Source organism: Falco punctatus (assembly GCF_963210335.1).
Source record: "Falco punctatus genome assembly, chromosome: 1".
Classification (NCBI taxonomy): Eukaryota; Metazoa; Chordata; class Aves; order Falconiformes; family Falconidae; genus Falco; species Falco punctatus.
Genome location: NC_137580.1, coordinates 103,678,600 through 103,694,636, shown reverse-complemented (window position 1 = coordinate 103,694,636; position 16,037 = coordinate 103,678,600). Strand labels below are relative to the sequence as shown.

General features: G+C 53.4%; 2 protein-coding genes across 6 annotated transcripts in view; both read left to right on the top strand.

Annotated features, from left to right (window-relative positions):
• GTF2I (general transcription factor IIi) overlaps positions 1 to 2,573 on the top strand; it is a 78,510-nt gene extending 75,937 nt beyond the window's left edge. For all 5 annotated transcript variants that reach the window (XM_080364766.1, XM_080364765.1, XM_080364769.1 and 2 more), the window contains 2 exons: positions 234 to 308; positions 2,038 to 2,573. In XM_080364766.1, the coding sequence (XP_080220892.1) occupies positions 234 to 292 (59 nt within the window). In that variant the 3' untranslated portion in view covers positions 293 to 308; positions 2,038 to 2,573. The remainder of the gene's footprint in view (positions 1 to 233; positions 309 to 2,037) is intronic.
• Positions 2,574 to 6,565: 3,992 nt separating this feature from the next.
• Positions 6,566 to 16,000, top strand: NCF1 (neutrophil cytosolic factor 1). Its single transcript, XM_080365109.1, has 11 exons — positions 6,566 to 7,406; positions 7,908 to 7,988; positions 8,350 to 8,425; positions 9,856 to 10,021; positions 10,159 to 10,214; positions 10,515 to 10,637; positions 11,167 to 11,274; positions 12,068 to 12,185; positions 13,043 to 13,150; positions 14,762 to 14,904; positions 15,555 to 16,000. Exons 1-11 carry the CDS (start codon positions 7,335 to 7,337, stop codon positions 15,671 to 15,673), a joined length of 1,170 nt encoding a protein of 389 aa, XP_080221235.1. The 5' UTR covers positions 6,566 to 7,334; the 3' UTR covers positions 15,674 to 16,000.
• The last annotated feature ends 37 nt before the right edge of the window (positions 16,001 to 16,037 follow it).

Here is a 16,037-nt window from a genome sequence, read left to right as displayed (position 1 = left end):
CTTCAAAAACTAGAGTTCTCTAAGAGCCCAGGCTGCTTTATGTTGACATGAATATGGCGATGTCCACAGAATCAGATTGTTGTGAATACATTTTTATTTACTGTTAATATTTCAAGAGGATAAATTAATGCTTTCCATATTTTCATAGGTTTTTACGTACTGAGTACAGCAATAACAACAAAATTGATTGGGAACTTCCCTTTTTTCTTCATTCATTACTGCTTTTTCAACAGATATTACAGAAACAGAAGAAAATTGTCAAATAAAGCAAGAACCAGACCCAACGTGGTAGACCTCATCAACACTGGGTAAAAGAATTTACTGTTTCTTGAACTCAGCACCTGTCAAGGAGTAACATTTTTATATTTTTGGGTGGGGAGAAGAGATCTGAGATACAGGACTGATTGCCAGAAGGCACCAGTCCTTTACTTATGAATTAATTTATTTGTCTCGGTTCTCACCTGTAAAACGTAGAATGTTTTCCCTACCTTATCCAAACACAACGTAAAACATGTGGTGTGCACATTGGTGAGGCAGACAGTCCTGAGAAAATGTGGCCTGTAAATAAAAACGGGTGATGGTAATGACATATTTCAGAGGCAGAGTAAAGGAAAACTTAGGGAATTAGTGTTTACGAAGAACTCTGAGATAGTTGTGTGAAAAAGCATTATTATTCCTGTTAAAGCCTGTATATTTCCAAATTGTAGCTGGGCAGGAAAAGCTCTTCACTATGATTGCAGCATTGTCTGAGCTTGGGATGCTTGGTAAAGCTATTAATCGCGATGGCAAACCCGTTTCCTTTGAAAGATTTTTTTCTTTTCCAGTAACTTTTATGAAAAGCTTCGTTTCATTTACATTGCAAAAATGTCTGAATCTTTCTCTTATACTATTCTTAACTTCACTCATTCCTAAAAATGGCAATTTGGTGGAGGTGGAGAGCAGTGCCGGTGATGCCGTCACGTCACCAGATATAAAAGGCTGACCCACACGGTCGTGTCTGTGCTTCGTTCAGAGAAAACGGCAATTTTAAGCTATCACAGCTCTGTAGTGCTTTTTCCCATTTGAGCTTTTTGTTCGTATTCCCAACCGAATATTTTCCTCGTGTAGTGTTGGGTACGTTAGCAGTTTGGTTTGGTTGATACCAAGTTGGATGCATTTGTGTAGTACGCTCGAGCTGTAGCCTGCCTGGCTTTAGTAAGGAAAAGGCAGGGATTCATGCTGGAGACCAAAGCATCTGTGCACCATGCCAGTCCTGGGGACGCAGGCCACCAGCAAACCCCAGCTCTGTCCTTCAGCTCTGCCGGGCTGCGGGTGGGAAGGCGGTTTGTCCCAGCAGAGATGCCCGTGGGCTGCACTCCGGGCACCATCCGCTGCTTGGGATGGGGACAGCTGCTTGGGATGGGGACAGCCTCAGCCATGGTCCCCGCCCAGGCAGCATAAGCACAGCCTGGTGCACTGGGGGCTGCTGGTGGCTTCAGGATGAGGGACTGAAGGGGCAAATCCAGAAATGATTTGGTAGAAACTGGGGGAATCTGACATACCAGCATACCCGCTGCTGTGCCCGGAGCGTTGTGAGTGCAGCAGGAGCCTTCCCAAGAAATGGGTGAAGGCTGCTTTGGGAATACTGGTCGTAAAACTGAACATGGTGGGAGAAAATATACTAAAGAAACACTTGATTCGTCATGGGAAGCCCTTCCCCTAGTGGAGGTACAAAAAGCCATCTCAGCTGTCCATTAAAGGTCACGGAAATTTTGTCGGAGTGATGGCTGCACAACATGGTGCTGCAGCGGTTCGGAGTTGTGGATGCTTTAGCCCATCCACTGAACTTCTCCTAAAGCAAATATTTGATCTGAATTCTTACAGAGACCGCTCAGGCACACATCTAATCTCGTATTTAGTGAGAGCAATATTCAGCTTCCACATGCTTTCTGAATCTAGGCCTAAAGAACTGGCAAAGGTGATGCAAACTGCTCCTATTTGTGATAAGATACAGAGCTGCGATGAAACTAACTCACTTCTGTAATTTTTCTTATCTAGTCACAAGCATCCGTTTCTGAGAAGAGCCTGCCGGGACTGTCTTGAGCTGTGTAATATAACTGTATAAGAGAAGTACCTTCTATACAAACCCTTTTTGTACTTTTAGATAGAAATGTCTACTTTTTCAGCAGTTCTGTGAATTGACTTAAAGCAAAGAATGACTGTAGATTTGGAATGGCTGGCTGGTTTTACTTCGGAATATGTTATAAGGACTAAATTTCATGCAGCAATGCTGGGGAGATGACAGGGATTAAAATCAACAGGGACTTAACAGAGGCTGTCTGCATTTCCCAATAAAGCTGAATTTCACCATACCTGAATGCATCTTAGCTTTTCTAATGAGGAAAAATTCCTGCAAGTAGTTCAGTTTGTTAGTTTTACTTTGGGGGGGGGGGGAGAAATCATTACTTTTTGGTTCTTACTCCTTTAATGGCTGACTGGACAATAGTATCTGTATATTTGACCTAATTTTTCCTATGATATCTATCACAATTCATATGTTTTTTCATAAATAAAAGATAAACTGGTTCACTTGACCGTTAGTACGCATTAATGAGATGGACTGTGAAATGGTCAGTATTTCAGTGTGTGGATTAGGAACCAATTTAAATTAAACCCTGTTATAGTTTGTTCGATTAATGCAAAGTAGTAAGTGCATGTGTTATCAGAATATCACACGGTTTATATATGGTGGGTCTGGTCTCGCAGCCCTAACATAGGCAAAACTCGCATGGACCTGTGCGAGAGCTTTTCTCCTGAAGGCTGTGGGGGATGCCCTTCTGTTCATCCAGAACTAGTCATGGAAACCTATGCTACAAGCTACTCGTTAAGTCCTACTATGTCAGAAGTTAGGTCCCCTACAGCCCTGGTTGCTCCCCACATCACCTAGAGACTCATGTATGCATTTTAAGTTTCACAAACCTCTTACATAAGAGATGTAAAGCGCTGGCTATATGATAAGCTCTATAGAGAAGATGCAGATTATTGTAAAGGTTTCTCTTTTATTGGCATGAGTTTGGGATGACTGCATTATGCGCAAATGGTAAACTGGATGCCCTGATGAAGAAATAAAGACCTTCCTGATGGTTTTCATGACTGTCCATGCAGTATGCGTTTACATATTTTACAACGAATCAAGCTGTGGTGGTAGTCCTGTAGGCAGGTAGAACATGCTGTAGCAAAGTTCTTTGTTCCAGCAAAGGAAGCAAGTTCCAGTCATGCCTTTCAGACAGGAATCCAGCCCCGGGGAGGGTGAGGTGGTTGTGTCTTCAAGGAAGATTTCCAAGGCTTAAATTCAGTTGGGTGCAGCATCTGTTCCCTGGGAGCAACCTGAAATTCAGCAGGTGAATTTGGAGCAGTACACACCTGCCATTCCAGAGGCGAGGGAGAGCTGTAGGACGAGTCCTCGTGTTTTCACAATTGCTCCGTGCAGATATAAGTGCTCCCAATGAACTGTCTGGGCCTCGTGCTGCTGCTGCTGGCCGTAGGAGCAGGGTGAGCTCCGTGCCGAGTCATTTTGAAAACGCTCATCCCAGTTGTCCCTTCCATCTTTCCAGATGGGAAATGGAGCTGGCCGATGGAGCGCTGCCTTCCTGCCTCGGCAGACCCGTGGGAGCGAGCCTGTTAACTCAGCCCCGTGGGTCCTGTCCCAAATTATACCTGCTGACCTATTTTGCTGCTGATGACTTGGGTAGACGTGCTCCGTTAACGTACCTTCATAAACAGGTTGTTATCAGGGCAACGGGCAGTTCTGCGATTGCTGCTCTCGGAGTGTTTCCAACGGGGAAATGAGTTCACGCAACTTTCCCCGGGCTCTCGGCTTCCCCTTTTGAAAAAAGCAGAAGGATGGTCCATCTCTTCTTCACCCGCAGCTGCCCCCCCCCAGCCAGGCTCTGTATTGCTGGTGTGGCTGTTGGTGCTCACTCCAACCGAGGGTGAGGCATCACCAGCAGAAAAAACGGTGAAAATTAACTAAATCCAGGCTCCTGCCTTGCCAGGTAGCTAACAACAGAGCGCCGACCTCCTGCAACGTGGCGTGCAGGAGCTAAACCAAACCAAACAGTGGTTTGGTGCAATGGTTTTACTGATGCAATGGTTTTACTGGAAGGACTGGAATCCTTATGTGATGATGCTGGGAGTTGGCATGGTGGTGTGCGTTGTGTCCGGCCTGCTGCTGGGCTTGCAGTTATGCTGTCAGCATTCAACACTGAAGGATCTTTTTGGTCTCGGACATTTTGAGTTATATCCAGTAGAGAGAAATTAGGCTGACAAAATAATTGCACCAATATTTATACCTTCCAAATAGCAATTTTATATTAAAAAATATCTATATAGTTCTAATAGGTAGCAAACTTGGAAGATGTTGACCATGTATGAAAATCTCACTCGTTTCCAAACTAGTAATACGTGAGGTGTGTCACTGTTTGGGTATTGAGTGACAATGCCCTAAAAAACCTTGGCTGTACTAACAAGTAAATAAATAAAATTGCAACAACTTAACAGAGCTCTGAATATGTTTTTTTTTCTTCCACGTGGTGGTGAAGTAGCAGACCAGTATTTATTCCCCGTGTTTTCCTGACCTTTAGGAGCCTGTCCTGTGCCTTGGGCTGGCTCCTTTCTCCTGAACAGGAATGTTGGACCCCAGTGGTGCAAGATCCAGGGTGCCGGTGGCAGAGCCCCATGTTCCCTGGGTATGGCACACCAGCTTTTTCGGGTCCTGCACCTCTGTTATGTGTTTTCCCTTGGGATTTGAAGTTTTTGCACCTATAAAACTTGAGCCCTTTCTCCTTCGTTTCTTCTCCTAGCTGCCCTCCATGGCAGGCTGCTGAGGAAGAGGGCAGATGTCCAGTTTTGTGTGATTTTTGCCCCGGCTGTTGGAGCGTGTAGTACTAAAGAGATTTAGTACTGACCGACACGGGAGTGCCTGCCTTGTAGGTGCAGATCCATCACAGTGTCAGTTTAAGAAGAACTTTCCAGTAGCTGCACAACTGTGTTCCAGTGAAAAATACTGCATTCTGCCAAAAGTGGAGCAGTTTAGAGAGGCCGAGTGTAATGACCTGAAATTCTGTGGCCAATTTGGCCACGTTAAGGAAACACAGACGTGACATGAGCAGGGCCTCCCTTGGCTCTGGATTTGAATTAAGCTTAAAAAAAAAAAAAAATCAAAAATGACATTTTGAACAGAATTAGAGTGGAGTTCCTTTCTTCAGCTTTTACTTTCTAGGAGGTTTTGGTACTACTTTTGGGTGGAACACTGCAGAAAAGCGGGTAGTCCATTCGCCTGAGGAATTAACCCCCCTCATGCTTCATCTTCCATGGCTGTGGTTGAAATCCATCCCCTCGGGTCCCGTGTCTGCTGTTCCAGGGGCTGTAGGAGCTGCTCCAGCTCGCAAAAGCCAGGTCCTGTATTCAGATGCCAGCCTTGTTTCCCAGAACATGAATCAGCTCCTGACCTCCATAACCCCAGCTTGTTTATCAGATGCGTCACCTCCAAGAGTTTTCTTCTAAAATTAGGACCTCTTGACACCTACTAACGCTGTGAGTGTTGGTGGAAGCTGAGCTGTGTCTCAGACGGCGTCTCGCTCTGCACCAGCCCCTCGCCGGCGGTGAGATCTACCATGCTTCATCTCATTTCTCACATCACAAGACGAGGAATGAGGAAACGGTAAGAAACGGTGAATTAAGCGGTTTCCAGTCACACACTGTCTGTAAAGCAGTTTTAAATTTAGTACAAACAATTGTCATTACGAAATTAGCTTTCATGACAAAGTTGGTGGGGTTCTGTATAAGCAGCAGCGATCTGGCCGTCAGCAAAGGAAGATCCAAACCGCCCTCGAGGTCTTTTTTTAATATTTTGGTTGTATAATTTTGCCTTGCATACAGGGAAGTCCCCATGTTAAGATAAGAAGAAACCGAATGTAAATGACCACGCTTCTGATCTCAACGGCTACAAAGCACCATACTTGAGATTCAGAGCAAAGCTACAGTTAGCGTTTGATATTTTTAATGCAGCCAGAGCAAGCTTTTGTCTTTGCAGCTCACAAGGGTGGGGGGGCTGGCCCTGTGGCAGGGGTTGCTGGTGGTCTCCGTGGGGAGAGCCCGTCTTGGCTCCGCGGGTGCCTTGGGGCTGCTGCCTCACTGGGCAGGGTGGCTCCAGCCCCAGATGTGGGGGGTCTGGGCTTGCTCCGGTGAGCAGCGCTGCGCCTGAGCATGGGCTCCGGGGAGGATGGAGTGGGGGACGGGGCCGAGGCCTCACAGCTCATCCCCAGCATCCCTTGGAGAGCGGGTCCCAGCAGCGCTGGCACCCCTGTCATTGAGGGTGGCCTTGCTGGGGACAAAAGTGCTGCTGGGTGCCCCTGTGCCTGTGAGCAGTGTAGGACCGGTGAGCGCAGTCCCTGTGGCCCTTCAGGCCTTTCTGCTCAGAGCCGGGGGAGGAGGAGGATGCTGTGCTGCCATTTCAGAGGGGCTTTGCAAGGGACCCTCGTGCTCTCCCAGTGGCAGGTGGGGGTCCATCTGCAGCCCACCCTGGGCTTCCCCTATGCCTGGGGTCCCCGTGCCCGGTGCTTTTGGGCAGCCCCTGTGCCCAGTGAGCACTGCAAAGCAGTGAGGGGACCTGGGGCTGGCTCAGGTCCTGGGGTGGCAGATTTTGGGGAAGCAGCAGGTGGCTGAAAGGAACTGGTGATGCAAGGGCAGGAGCTCTTGCACACATGGCCTGTGGCTGCCACGTCCTGCCTGCACACCGTGCCCCAGCGTCCCTGCCTGCCCTGGAAGCACAGGGTGGTCTCCCATCCCTACAGAGGATGGTGCTGCTGTCCCAGGGCTTGCGGAGCACGTTACGTGCTTCATCCAGCCCATCCAGCTCTGCCTGAGAGGGTGAAGACTCCTCTGGTTGCCATTGCCAAGGCACTTTGTCCCCCACCCTCTGTGAAACAGGGGCTGTAGCACCCTGTGCCACCACCGGCGCAGTGGCAGCCATCAGAGGGTCCACTTGGCTATGGGGGCAGCCGGCCTGGCCCTGGCCCTTCACTGTCCTCTGGCTGCAGAGGTGCCCCCAGGGCATCCCCGAGGTGTCCCTGCTGCCCGCCTCCTCCCAGCCCTGGAGCTGCTGGAGGGCCGGGCTGGAGACTCCCAACGGGAAGCACCGACTCAATACAAACCACAGCGGGTAAACAATTACGGGTGCGATTGCAACGGGGCCTTCCGCTTTCCCGGCAGCTTTATCAGCGAAGCGGAGCTGGGCGAAGGCAGAGGGGAGGCAGGCACAGAGGTCGGCGCAGGACACGTGGCTGGGAGCAGCTATGGGGGATGCCTTCATCCGGCACATCGAGCTGCTGGGCTACGAGAAAAGGTTTTTCCCCAGCCAGCACTATGTGAGTATGCGGCGACCTTCCAATGAGCTGAGTAGTGAGGACTGGACGGAGTAAAAAGCCTGGCCAGCAAATTTCTTGAGATAAATGTGACTGAGGGGCTGAGAGCATCCTTTTTTTTAGGGGGGCAGTCCTGGCTGACAGCGTGAGCTGGAGGCAGCCAGGGGCTAAAATGTCTTGAACACACAAGATTTTGGGCACCTCCTTTGCAAGCTGTTGATTACTTTGCGGGTTTGAAAAGGGCTTTTCCCTCTTTGATTCCCACCCATCTGCATGTTTGTGTCCCCTCTCCATCCCTGCCCAGCTTCCCTAGCACCCAGCTCACTCATCACCTGAGCAAAAGCTACTTGCGTTGGGGTGGCGGAAGAAAAAGATGCAGTTTATCCGAAATTGAACTGTCTGGGGGGTATGGGGGGTGGGGGGTGCTCCCTGGGGTCCCTGGCACAGCGGGGTGCAGGGTCCCGCTCGCCCACAGAGCTGCAGTGCCTCTGCTTTGCCCCTCAGGTCTACATGTTCCTGGTGAAGTGGAATGACCTCTCCGAAAAGGTCGTCTACCGCCGGTTTACCGAGATATACGAGTTCCACGTGAGTTGTCCCGGGGTGGGCACCAGCCCCTGGCTCAGCACACCAGGGCAGGGGGTGGGAATAAAAAAAGAGGAGGCTGAAATCCAGCTGGAATTGCCCCAGAACAAACCTGGCTCCAAGAGGCTCCTGGGTCCCAGTGCTTCAGTCTCCTTCACCCTTCATTTGCCTCTTGAAGCTGGGGGGTGGCTCCGTGCTCCCCTGACAGATTTCTCCCAGTGCGAGGCACAGTGGCCAGGCAGCACGTGGCTGTGGCAGCAGGGCAAGTGCCGGCAAAGGGGGTGAAGCCACTGGCAGGAGAGTGGGTGCCACAGGGGGATCCCCCGGTGCCATCCTCACGGCTGTGCCTGGTCCTGCTCCGCAGAAAGCGCTGAAGGAGATGTTCCCCATCGAATCCGGGGACATCAACATGGAGAAGCGGATCATCCCACACTTGCCAGGTGAGGGGCAGACGCCAGGGCTGGGGGGTGAAATAGAAATTGCAGCTGGTTGGGAAATTCCCCGGCGGGCTGAGCTCTGCCAGCTGCCTCCCACGCAGGTGCTTGATGCAATCTTTGTTCCTGCCCACTGGGCTTGAAATCAAAACCCCAGAAAGGTCTGAGCATCAGCGGTGGTTACTCCCAACACTCGCAGCCCCGCAGACGCCATCCTTCCAACCCAAAGGCTGGGCACCCCACAAACACGTACCACAGCATCGGCTGGAACCCCTGGCTGGTGCAAAGGGTCTGGCTTTGGAAAGCCTGAGCCGAGCTGAGCTGAGCTGAGCCCTTCTTCGGTGACACCATCACTGGGATTGGTTTTAGTGGTCTTATGGCAACACAGTTATTTTGTAAGAGGAAACAATGCAGCATGTCTTCAATGGCAGGGAATGAACTCCTGATACATAGAGCTGATGTTTTGTCCCCATGCAAGGTGCAGGTCAGCAAAATTCCCCCTTTTATTTAATTTCCTGCTTTAACGGAGGGAGGAACGAACATGAGAAATAGCTGCAGGTTGTGGTCGACACCTCTCGAGGAGGAATAAACATGCTCCACACAGCAGTGCAGGTGCTATGTTTGGGGGGCTCCCCTTGGGGCTGGACTAACACTGCCATGCCGGGACCCTTCCTACATGCTGCCGCTGCCATGCCGCGGCTGTCCGGAGCGTCCCTGTCCTGTCTGGGGAACTGAAAGCACCAGGGATGAGACAGGCGTCAGACTGCTGGGGGGTGTGCCACTGGCCACACACATGCACCCTGCCATGGGGTGCAACGCTGCTGTGGGTCGGGGCTGCCAGCAGCATTTTGGAGCCCTGGGGTCAAGAGCGGCTGCACCATGGCCAGTGGGATGGAGGAACGAGCATGTCTGCCCCGGCCACAGGCTAGTCCCCGGAGCCCCAGCTTGTGTCCCAGCAGAGTAAGCAGCTGGGCTTAGCCCAAGCAGAGGAGTGGGAGTTAGCCTGTAACCGACATGGGGCCAAACGAGGACTTTTTCTGGGCTGGCGTGAGCTGTGCAAGGGTCCGTGGGCTGCAGGGGACGAGTCTGGCAGCACAGAGCTCTCTGCGCTGCCTGCAGCACCTGGGCTGGGCACAGCCCTGCACTCGCTGCCGGGAAGAGGAACCCGCAGCTGCAGCGCTTCTGCAAACCAGCCCCGGCCCTGCCTCAGCTCCAGCCAGCCCTGCGGGACTGTGCGTGCCCCCCCGGGGGCCGGGGCTGGAGCAGCGAGGGAGGGGACGGGGCCACACTCCCGCAGGGCTGCACCGTATGGGCACCGTGCAGCGCCCTGAAGCCAAATCCACTTGTTTTGGGGGCAAAATCAATGATTTGGAGCAGCCTGCTTGGGAAAGTTGTAAAAACAGTGCGCTCTGTCTGCTTTTTCCCCTCTTCCCCAGCCCCAAAGTGGTTTGACGGGCAGCGTTCAACTCAGAACAGACAGGGCACGCTGGCCGAGTACTGCTACGCTCTGATCAACCTGCCCCACAAGATCTCCCGGTGCCTGCACGTGGTCAACTTCTTCAAGGTCCGTCACGACGACATGAACCCCGTCACAGACAGCCAGTGAGTCCAGCTGCCTGCCATTCTGGGGGAAATCCTGCGTCCCCAGCCCCCGGTGCTGGCAGCAGCCTGCAGGGAGGGCACCGCTGCCAGCGGTGAGGGCTGGTTGCACTGAGCTGCCTTTGCTCTGACCCGGCCAGGATCAAGAAGCCCGAGGTCTTCCTCCTGCCAAAGGATGCCAAGAAAACCCCCACCGGTAAGAGGCATCGGAGGGGTGCAAGCAGCTGCCTTGGCAGCAGCAAAGCCTAGTGGGGAGAGGGGCAGCCATCCCTCGGCGGATGCCTTGACCGAGAGCACGGTCTGTGCCAGAGCTGCAGCTGGGAGGAAACCACAGCCTCAGGGGGGATGAGTCCCTGTCCTGGGATCCAGCTGGTTTGAGACCAGAAGAGGCTGGGAGAGTGCTTTGGGTGGTCCTGGGGCTGCTTTTGGCCTGCCTGAAACAGGCTATTTCTGCGCTGGGGGCTGAGAGAGGGAACGTCTCATTCCTCCCTTGCAGACATCACGGGCCCCATTGTCCTGCAAACATACCGAGCCATCGCTGACTATGAGAAGAGCTCCAAATCCGAGATGGCTCTAAAAGCTGGAGACATGGTGGACGTCGTGGAGAAGAGCGAGAGCGGTATGTGTCCATCCCTCTGGAGAGCCCTCGAGGGCCAGCCCCCTCCTGGTCACCATTTCAGGGGGGATGGGGACTGCCCTTGCCTCTTGCATCCAAGCACAGCATGCGAGTTAGTTACGCTGGTGCATGAGTTAAAGGGTGGGCGGTTGTATCAGGATCTCCTGATGGAGAGGAGAGGCTCAGAGCAAATGCAACCAGCAGCACCGAACCTCTTGGTGCTTTTTGTCCCCTTGGGACATGTTTCATACTGAGATGGAGCCACATGACCATCAGTTTTGGCCAGGGAGGGTGTGGGGCGATCCTAGAAAACTGTGCAACCTCCTCACATGCCTGTGAGGTTTCCTGCCCAGGAGGAAACAGGATGAATCGGCCAAGCTCCCTGGTTGCACCGTGTAAACAGAGACCGGCCCCAGCGTCATCCCTTCCTCCCAGGCCACATGGATGCCCACGCCTACCCCAGCCAGGGACCAGCACCCCCATGGTGCCCCCACAACATCCCCACTCTCGCCCACGGCCACTTTCCTTGCAGGCTGGTGGTTTTGCCAGTTGAAGAACAAACGGGGCTGGGTGCCAGCTGCCTATCTGGAGCCGATGGATGGTCCTGATGAGTCTGAAGAGCAGGAGCCCAACTACGCAGGTAAAATGTGTGCACTGGAGAACAGCCCACCACAGCTCCCCGCTGGGAGGGTTCATTGCAGGGCCCCCGCTGAGCAGGACCACTGGGCAGGGACATGTTGCTGCAGGGACTGCCAGAAAGGATAAATCTCATGGTTTGTGGCCCCGGTGTCAACCTCAGGAGCTTCCTATGACCTGCAGCTCAGCATTAGATGCTTGTTTTGGCTGATCACAGATGCACGTGTTTGTCCAGCGGCTGTTCTGAGCTAGCTGGGTGAGTGCTGAGTTGCTGGGTTAGCAAAGGAGCACGGTGCAGCATCTGAACCAAAGCACAGGTTTTCCCTAGCTCTTGGCTTCCGTGCTGTCCTTGCCAGCCCTCCCCATCACCCCACCGTGACAGTGGGGCCTTACTATGTGCAGCAGGGGGAGGATCCTCAGACCCATGCCGATTGCTCTCTGGGCTGCTGCTTCGTGGTTTTCAAAACACTGCAACAGACTCTATTAGCGCAACACTTCCTTCTTCCTCATTTAACCACCTGAATTATAAACATACTCTTCAGCAGAGACTGGGGTGCTTCCACTATTTGCATCTACCGGCTTCCTCCTGCACTGGTGCTGGAGGGGCTGGGATGAGCCACAGGCACTGACAAGGCTGGGGGAAGCCTGAATCTGAACTCAGAGACCTGAAGCACCCTGGCTCTTGCCTAAAATGTAGGGTAGATGCTCTGGTGCCTCCTCTCCTGAGGGGCTGCAGAGGCTGAGCCCCCTCCCTGGGGGTGGTAGCACACAACCCCCTGACCCGATTTTGTGCACAGGTGAGCAGTACGTTGTCCTGAAAAGCTACACAGCTGTGGAGGAGGACGAGCTGACCCTCCAGGAGGGCAACACCATCGAAGTCATCCACAAGCTCCTTGATGGCTGGTGGGTCATCAGGTGAGAGATGCCAAGAACAGATCAGGCAAGTGGGATTCGCACAGAGGGAAGGGATGTGCCAGCAGTTCTCCGCACTGGAGCTGTGGAAGCCGTGGATCCTTGGGTGCCGATGCCCAGCACTTCCTTTTGCAGGGCTGCTTCTGGTAGCTTGTGGCTTTGCCAAATGTTAAACATCACAGCTGGGGCTTCCTTGGCTGGGGGCTTCAGAAATACCCAGGAAGGAGACAGATGGAGAAAAAAAAAAAAATTATCTGTTATTTTACCTCTAAGTATTCTGGCACGATTTGCATTGCAAACCCTCAGTTTTCACCCCAGCCCTGGCCTGCCCTGCAAACTCAGGCTTTCCCAAGGGGAACCCCAGCTGCATTTGTGCTCCGGAGAGTCACAGGTTGCATGTTCACAGCAGGGCACAGCGTGGCTGCAAACCCTGGGGACCCCCTGCCCCAGCCTGTGCCCGGGCGAGTGGCACCGGGAGATCTGGTGTTTGCAGGTGTGCTGGGCTGGGGGGGGATTGGGCAGGGGGCGGAGGGGGGGGGGGGGGGCGGTCTGGAGCACACAGCAGCCAGGTAGGCTGGCAGGAGGCCCTGAGCAATGCTTCAGGAGCCCAGCAAAACCCCTAGGGGAGATAATATGACCCTTCAGCTGTGAGCCATTGCTCTGCCTGCTACCTACTCCTTTCGGGACTGACCGCACTCTTCCAGGGAGAGCCACAAGTACACAAGGTGGGGGGGACAGTCAGAGCTCCCCTTGCTGCAAGCAGCATGGGAACTCACCCAGCACCATCTGGGGACAGGCGTGAAGATGTGGTGGTTGCAGAGCCACAACTGCAAGCAATGTCACTTTGTGTTGCACTGCAGGAAGGATGAAACCACGGGTTATTACCCCTCCATGTACCTGCAGAAAACCGGGGAGACAAACCCCTCTGCGAAGAGTGAGCTGAGGAACCGGAGCGCTCCTCCACGGAGGTAGGAGAAGCCCTGGGTGGCCGGAGGGAGGACTAAAGCTTTTCTTCGAGGGTGGTGAAGTGAAACCAGCCCGTGATTTGCCATGTTCCTTGCTTGCCTTGGCAATGAGGAACTGCCCAGGAGAGCTGTGAGCAGGGCAAAGACAGACCAAGAGAAGGAGGCAGATCCTGCAGAGCTGCAGCAAAAATAGCATTGTGCTCCCTGACTTGCACAGCGGGGGAGGCACCCCAGCATTGCTGACGCAGGGCTGCATGGTCCTTGCTCCAACAGGTCCTTCAGCGAGGCGTATTTCTCCTTGTCCTTCTGCAAAGTTTCTTTTCTGGGCTAATCTCATTTAGTTTTCAAATTGGCCTTTTTTCTTATTTCCTAAGTGCATCCACTGAACCTTTGAGAAGCGAGGAGAGATTTGACTAATCAGAGTTGCCAAATGGCCTAATCTGATGGGAGGATTTGAGCTAATGGAAGGGATTTTATTTTGATTAAAAAGATAAAAAGCAATACTAACTCATTAATTCCAACGCAAAGAAAACTGCCAGGAAGGGCAGAGCTTGCCACTATCTTTTCTTGCCTACGAGAAAACACCGCAGCCTGACTATAAAATCTCTCAAAATTCAGCTCTGCTGGAGCACGGATTGAGTGTGAGACAGTGTCAAATGGCCCAGATCCCCGTATTTGGATGCAGTGATGCTGACTGACCCTTGGGGAGGGGAGGTGGCCGGTTGCAAGGCCAGTGACTTGCCCCCCCGTGTCCACACATGTCCCCGTGGCACTGGTGACGGCAGCCAGCTGAGCCCTGTGCAATGGCGGTGACCTGCTGCTGTGGGCAGGAGATGGCTACGAAATGGGGTGCGTGGCCCCACCAGGGAGGGGCTGAAGGCAGACGGGCACGTTGCCTTGAGCAGAGCAGGATGATGCCATGTGGTGGACATCAGGAGCCACCTGGCTTATGCCCTGGTAGTGAAGACAAAGTGGTGGCATTCGTCTGCCTGTCTGGGGACAGCTGTGACACTGGGGGTTCCCCTGCAGCAGCGTGCTGCCCTACAGCCCTGGGCTGCTCAGCCTTTCACTTCTCTCAGCAGTTTCTCTGTTGTGGGTTCAGCACTGCATGCTGACACATACCCTGCGCTCTGTTCCCCTCGCCCAGGGACTGATCCTGGGCATCAGGGAGCCGTGCCAAACCCCGCACAGGGGTCTGGATGTTGCAGCCAGTATAGGTGCTGTATGTCCATTTGTCAAAGAGCTATAGATCACTTCCATGCGCTTTCTGGGACAAACCTCACGCCCATCTCGTCCTTCCAACCTTACGCCCAATCTACCTCGCCACCCCCATCATCACTTTCCAGGCTTGTGCTCAGGCTTCACCCTTCAGAATTTGCTTCCAAAGCAGCACTCCAGCTGCCTCCTAACGCGCTGTACATCATGTCCCACCTACAGCTGCCCTTGAGGGCTGGCATCCACCTGCTGCCTTCTACCAGGCAAAACCAAAAAGCAGCTGTTGGGGTCTGGGTGAGGCACAGAAGGAAGCGTGGAGGGAGAAACCTGGGCAAGTAAGTGCGTGGTGTGAGAGCTGCTGGCACGGAAACTGGAAGTTTTGTTTCTAACTCACTGCAGATCCACCATCCGAAATGCGAAGAGCATCCACAAGCAGAGACGGAAGCAGATCAGCCAGGAGACCTACAGGAGGAACAGCAAGAAGTACATCCAGAGCCGGAGGGACATGAAAGAAAACTTCCAGAACAAGGCCAACGTCATCAGTAAGTCCCAGCAGGGCTATTACCCTGGGCACAGGCTGAATCCCCACAAGCATGGCCGTGCCCCAGTGCTGGCTGCCGGAGGAGGACAGCACCAGGAGGTCACACCTTGCCTGTCCACCCTTTTCCTATGGAGCAAGTGTCTGTGGGGAGGAACTTCTTTTCAGTGAGGTTTCTTACTCTTAGTGAGGTTATAGGTCTGGTAGAAAAGAGCAGATGTGGTCCTGGTGGGAGGTCGGCCCACGTTTAGGACCTGCGCTTTCCTCCACGCCCCCCACCTCACCCGTGCTGCTCTTACGTTACCGTTATCACATACGTTCGCTGTTGGCAAAGCACCTAGAGGGAAGGGTTGCATGAAGAAGGCAGCTGCTATGGAGGTAGAAGCTTTAGGTCTGGTAATCCCCATGCTGGACTGGTGACCTGCCCAAGGGACAGCAGCTCCCCACGCAGCCCTAGAGCTGGGCTTCCAGCGGGCTCCTGACTTCCAGGAGCTTCCATGAGCTCCTGACCTCATGGAGGCCATCACTGGCAGCTGAGGCAGGAGGCAAGCCAGGAGCTTTGGTGGCCATTCCATAGGAAGCTTTTGAACGCTGGCATGCAGGTGCTGGGTCACGGAGAGCTCTGACCCACCTGTGCATCTGCTTTACCCGCAGCTGAGAAAGACGAGCGAGAGGAGAACAAGCCCAAGGCTCAACCTGCAGTTCCTCCGCGCCCCAGCAAAGACCTCATCCTGAACCGCTGCACTGAGAGCACCCGCAGGAAGGTCCTGTGAGGCCTTGGACCCCCGCGGCAGCCGATGCCGTCCCTCCGCCAGCTCCCATGCAGCTGGGATGGGGGCTGGACCAGGGGATGCCAGGGTCGGGGCCTGATCAGGAGCTGCTGGGGTCAGGGCTGGACTGGGGGCTGCCGGTGCCCATCTCCATCCTCCACCGTGCCAAGCCCAAGATGTCCAAAGGGCACCACGAGGAGGGACCAGTCCTCTGCCCGCTCCTGGGGGCTGGAGCCTCCGCAGCCACCAGGCACCCCTCACCACTAGACCCCCTATTTGTATTTTGAATTATTTTGTGTTTTTCATCAATAGAGACACTTTGTAGCTGTATTTCAGCGTTTGCCGGGACGGCTGGGTAGCGCGGGCA

Bases quoted from the DNA above. Each gene is read 5' to 3' on its own strand.
- NCF1 (XM_080365109.1), top strand. From the start codon at position 7,335: ATGGGGGATGCCTTCATCCGGCACATCGAGCTGCTGGGCTACGAGAAA. The intron at 8,426-9,855 runs GTGAGGGGCAGA...CCTCTTCCCCAG, and splicing joins GATCATCCCACACTTGCCAG to CCCCAAAGTGGTTTGACGGG. The intron at 13,151-14,761 runs GTAGGAGAAGCC...AACTCACTGCAG, and splicing joins CGGAGCGCTCCTCCACGGAG to ATCCACCATCCGAAATGCGA.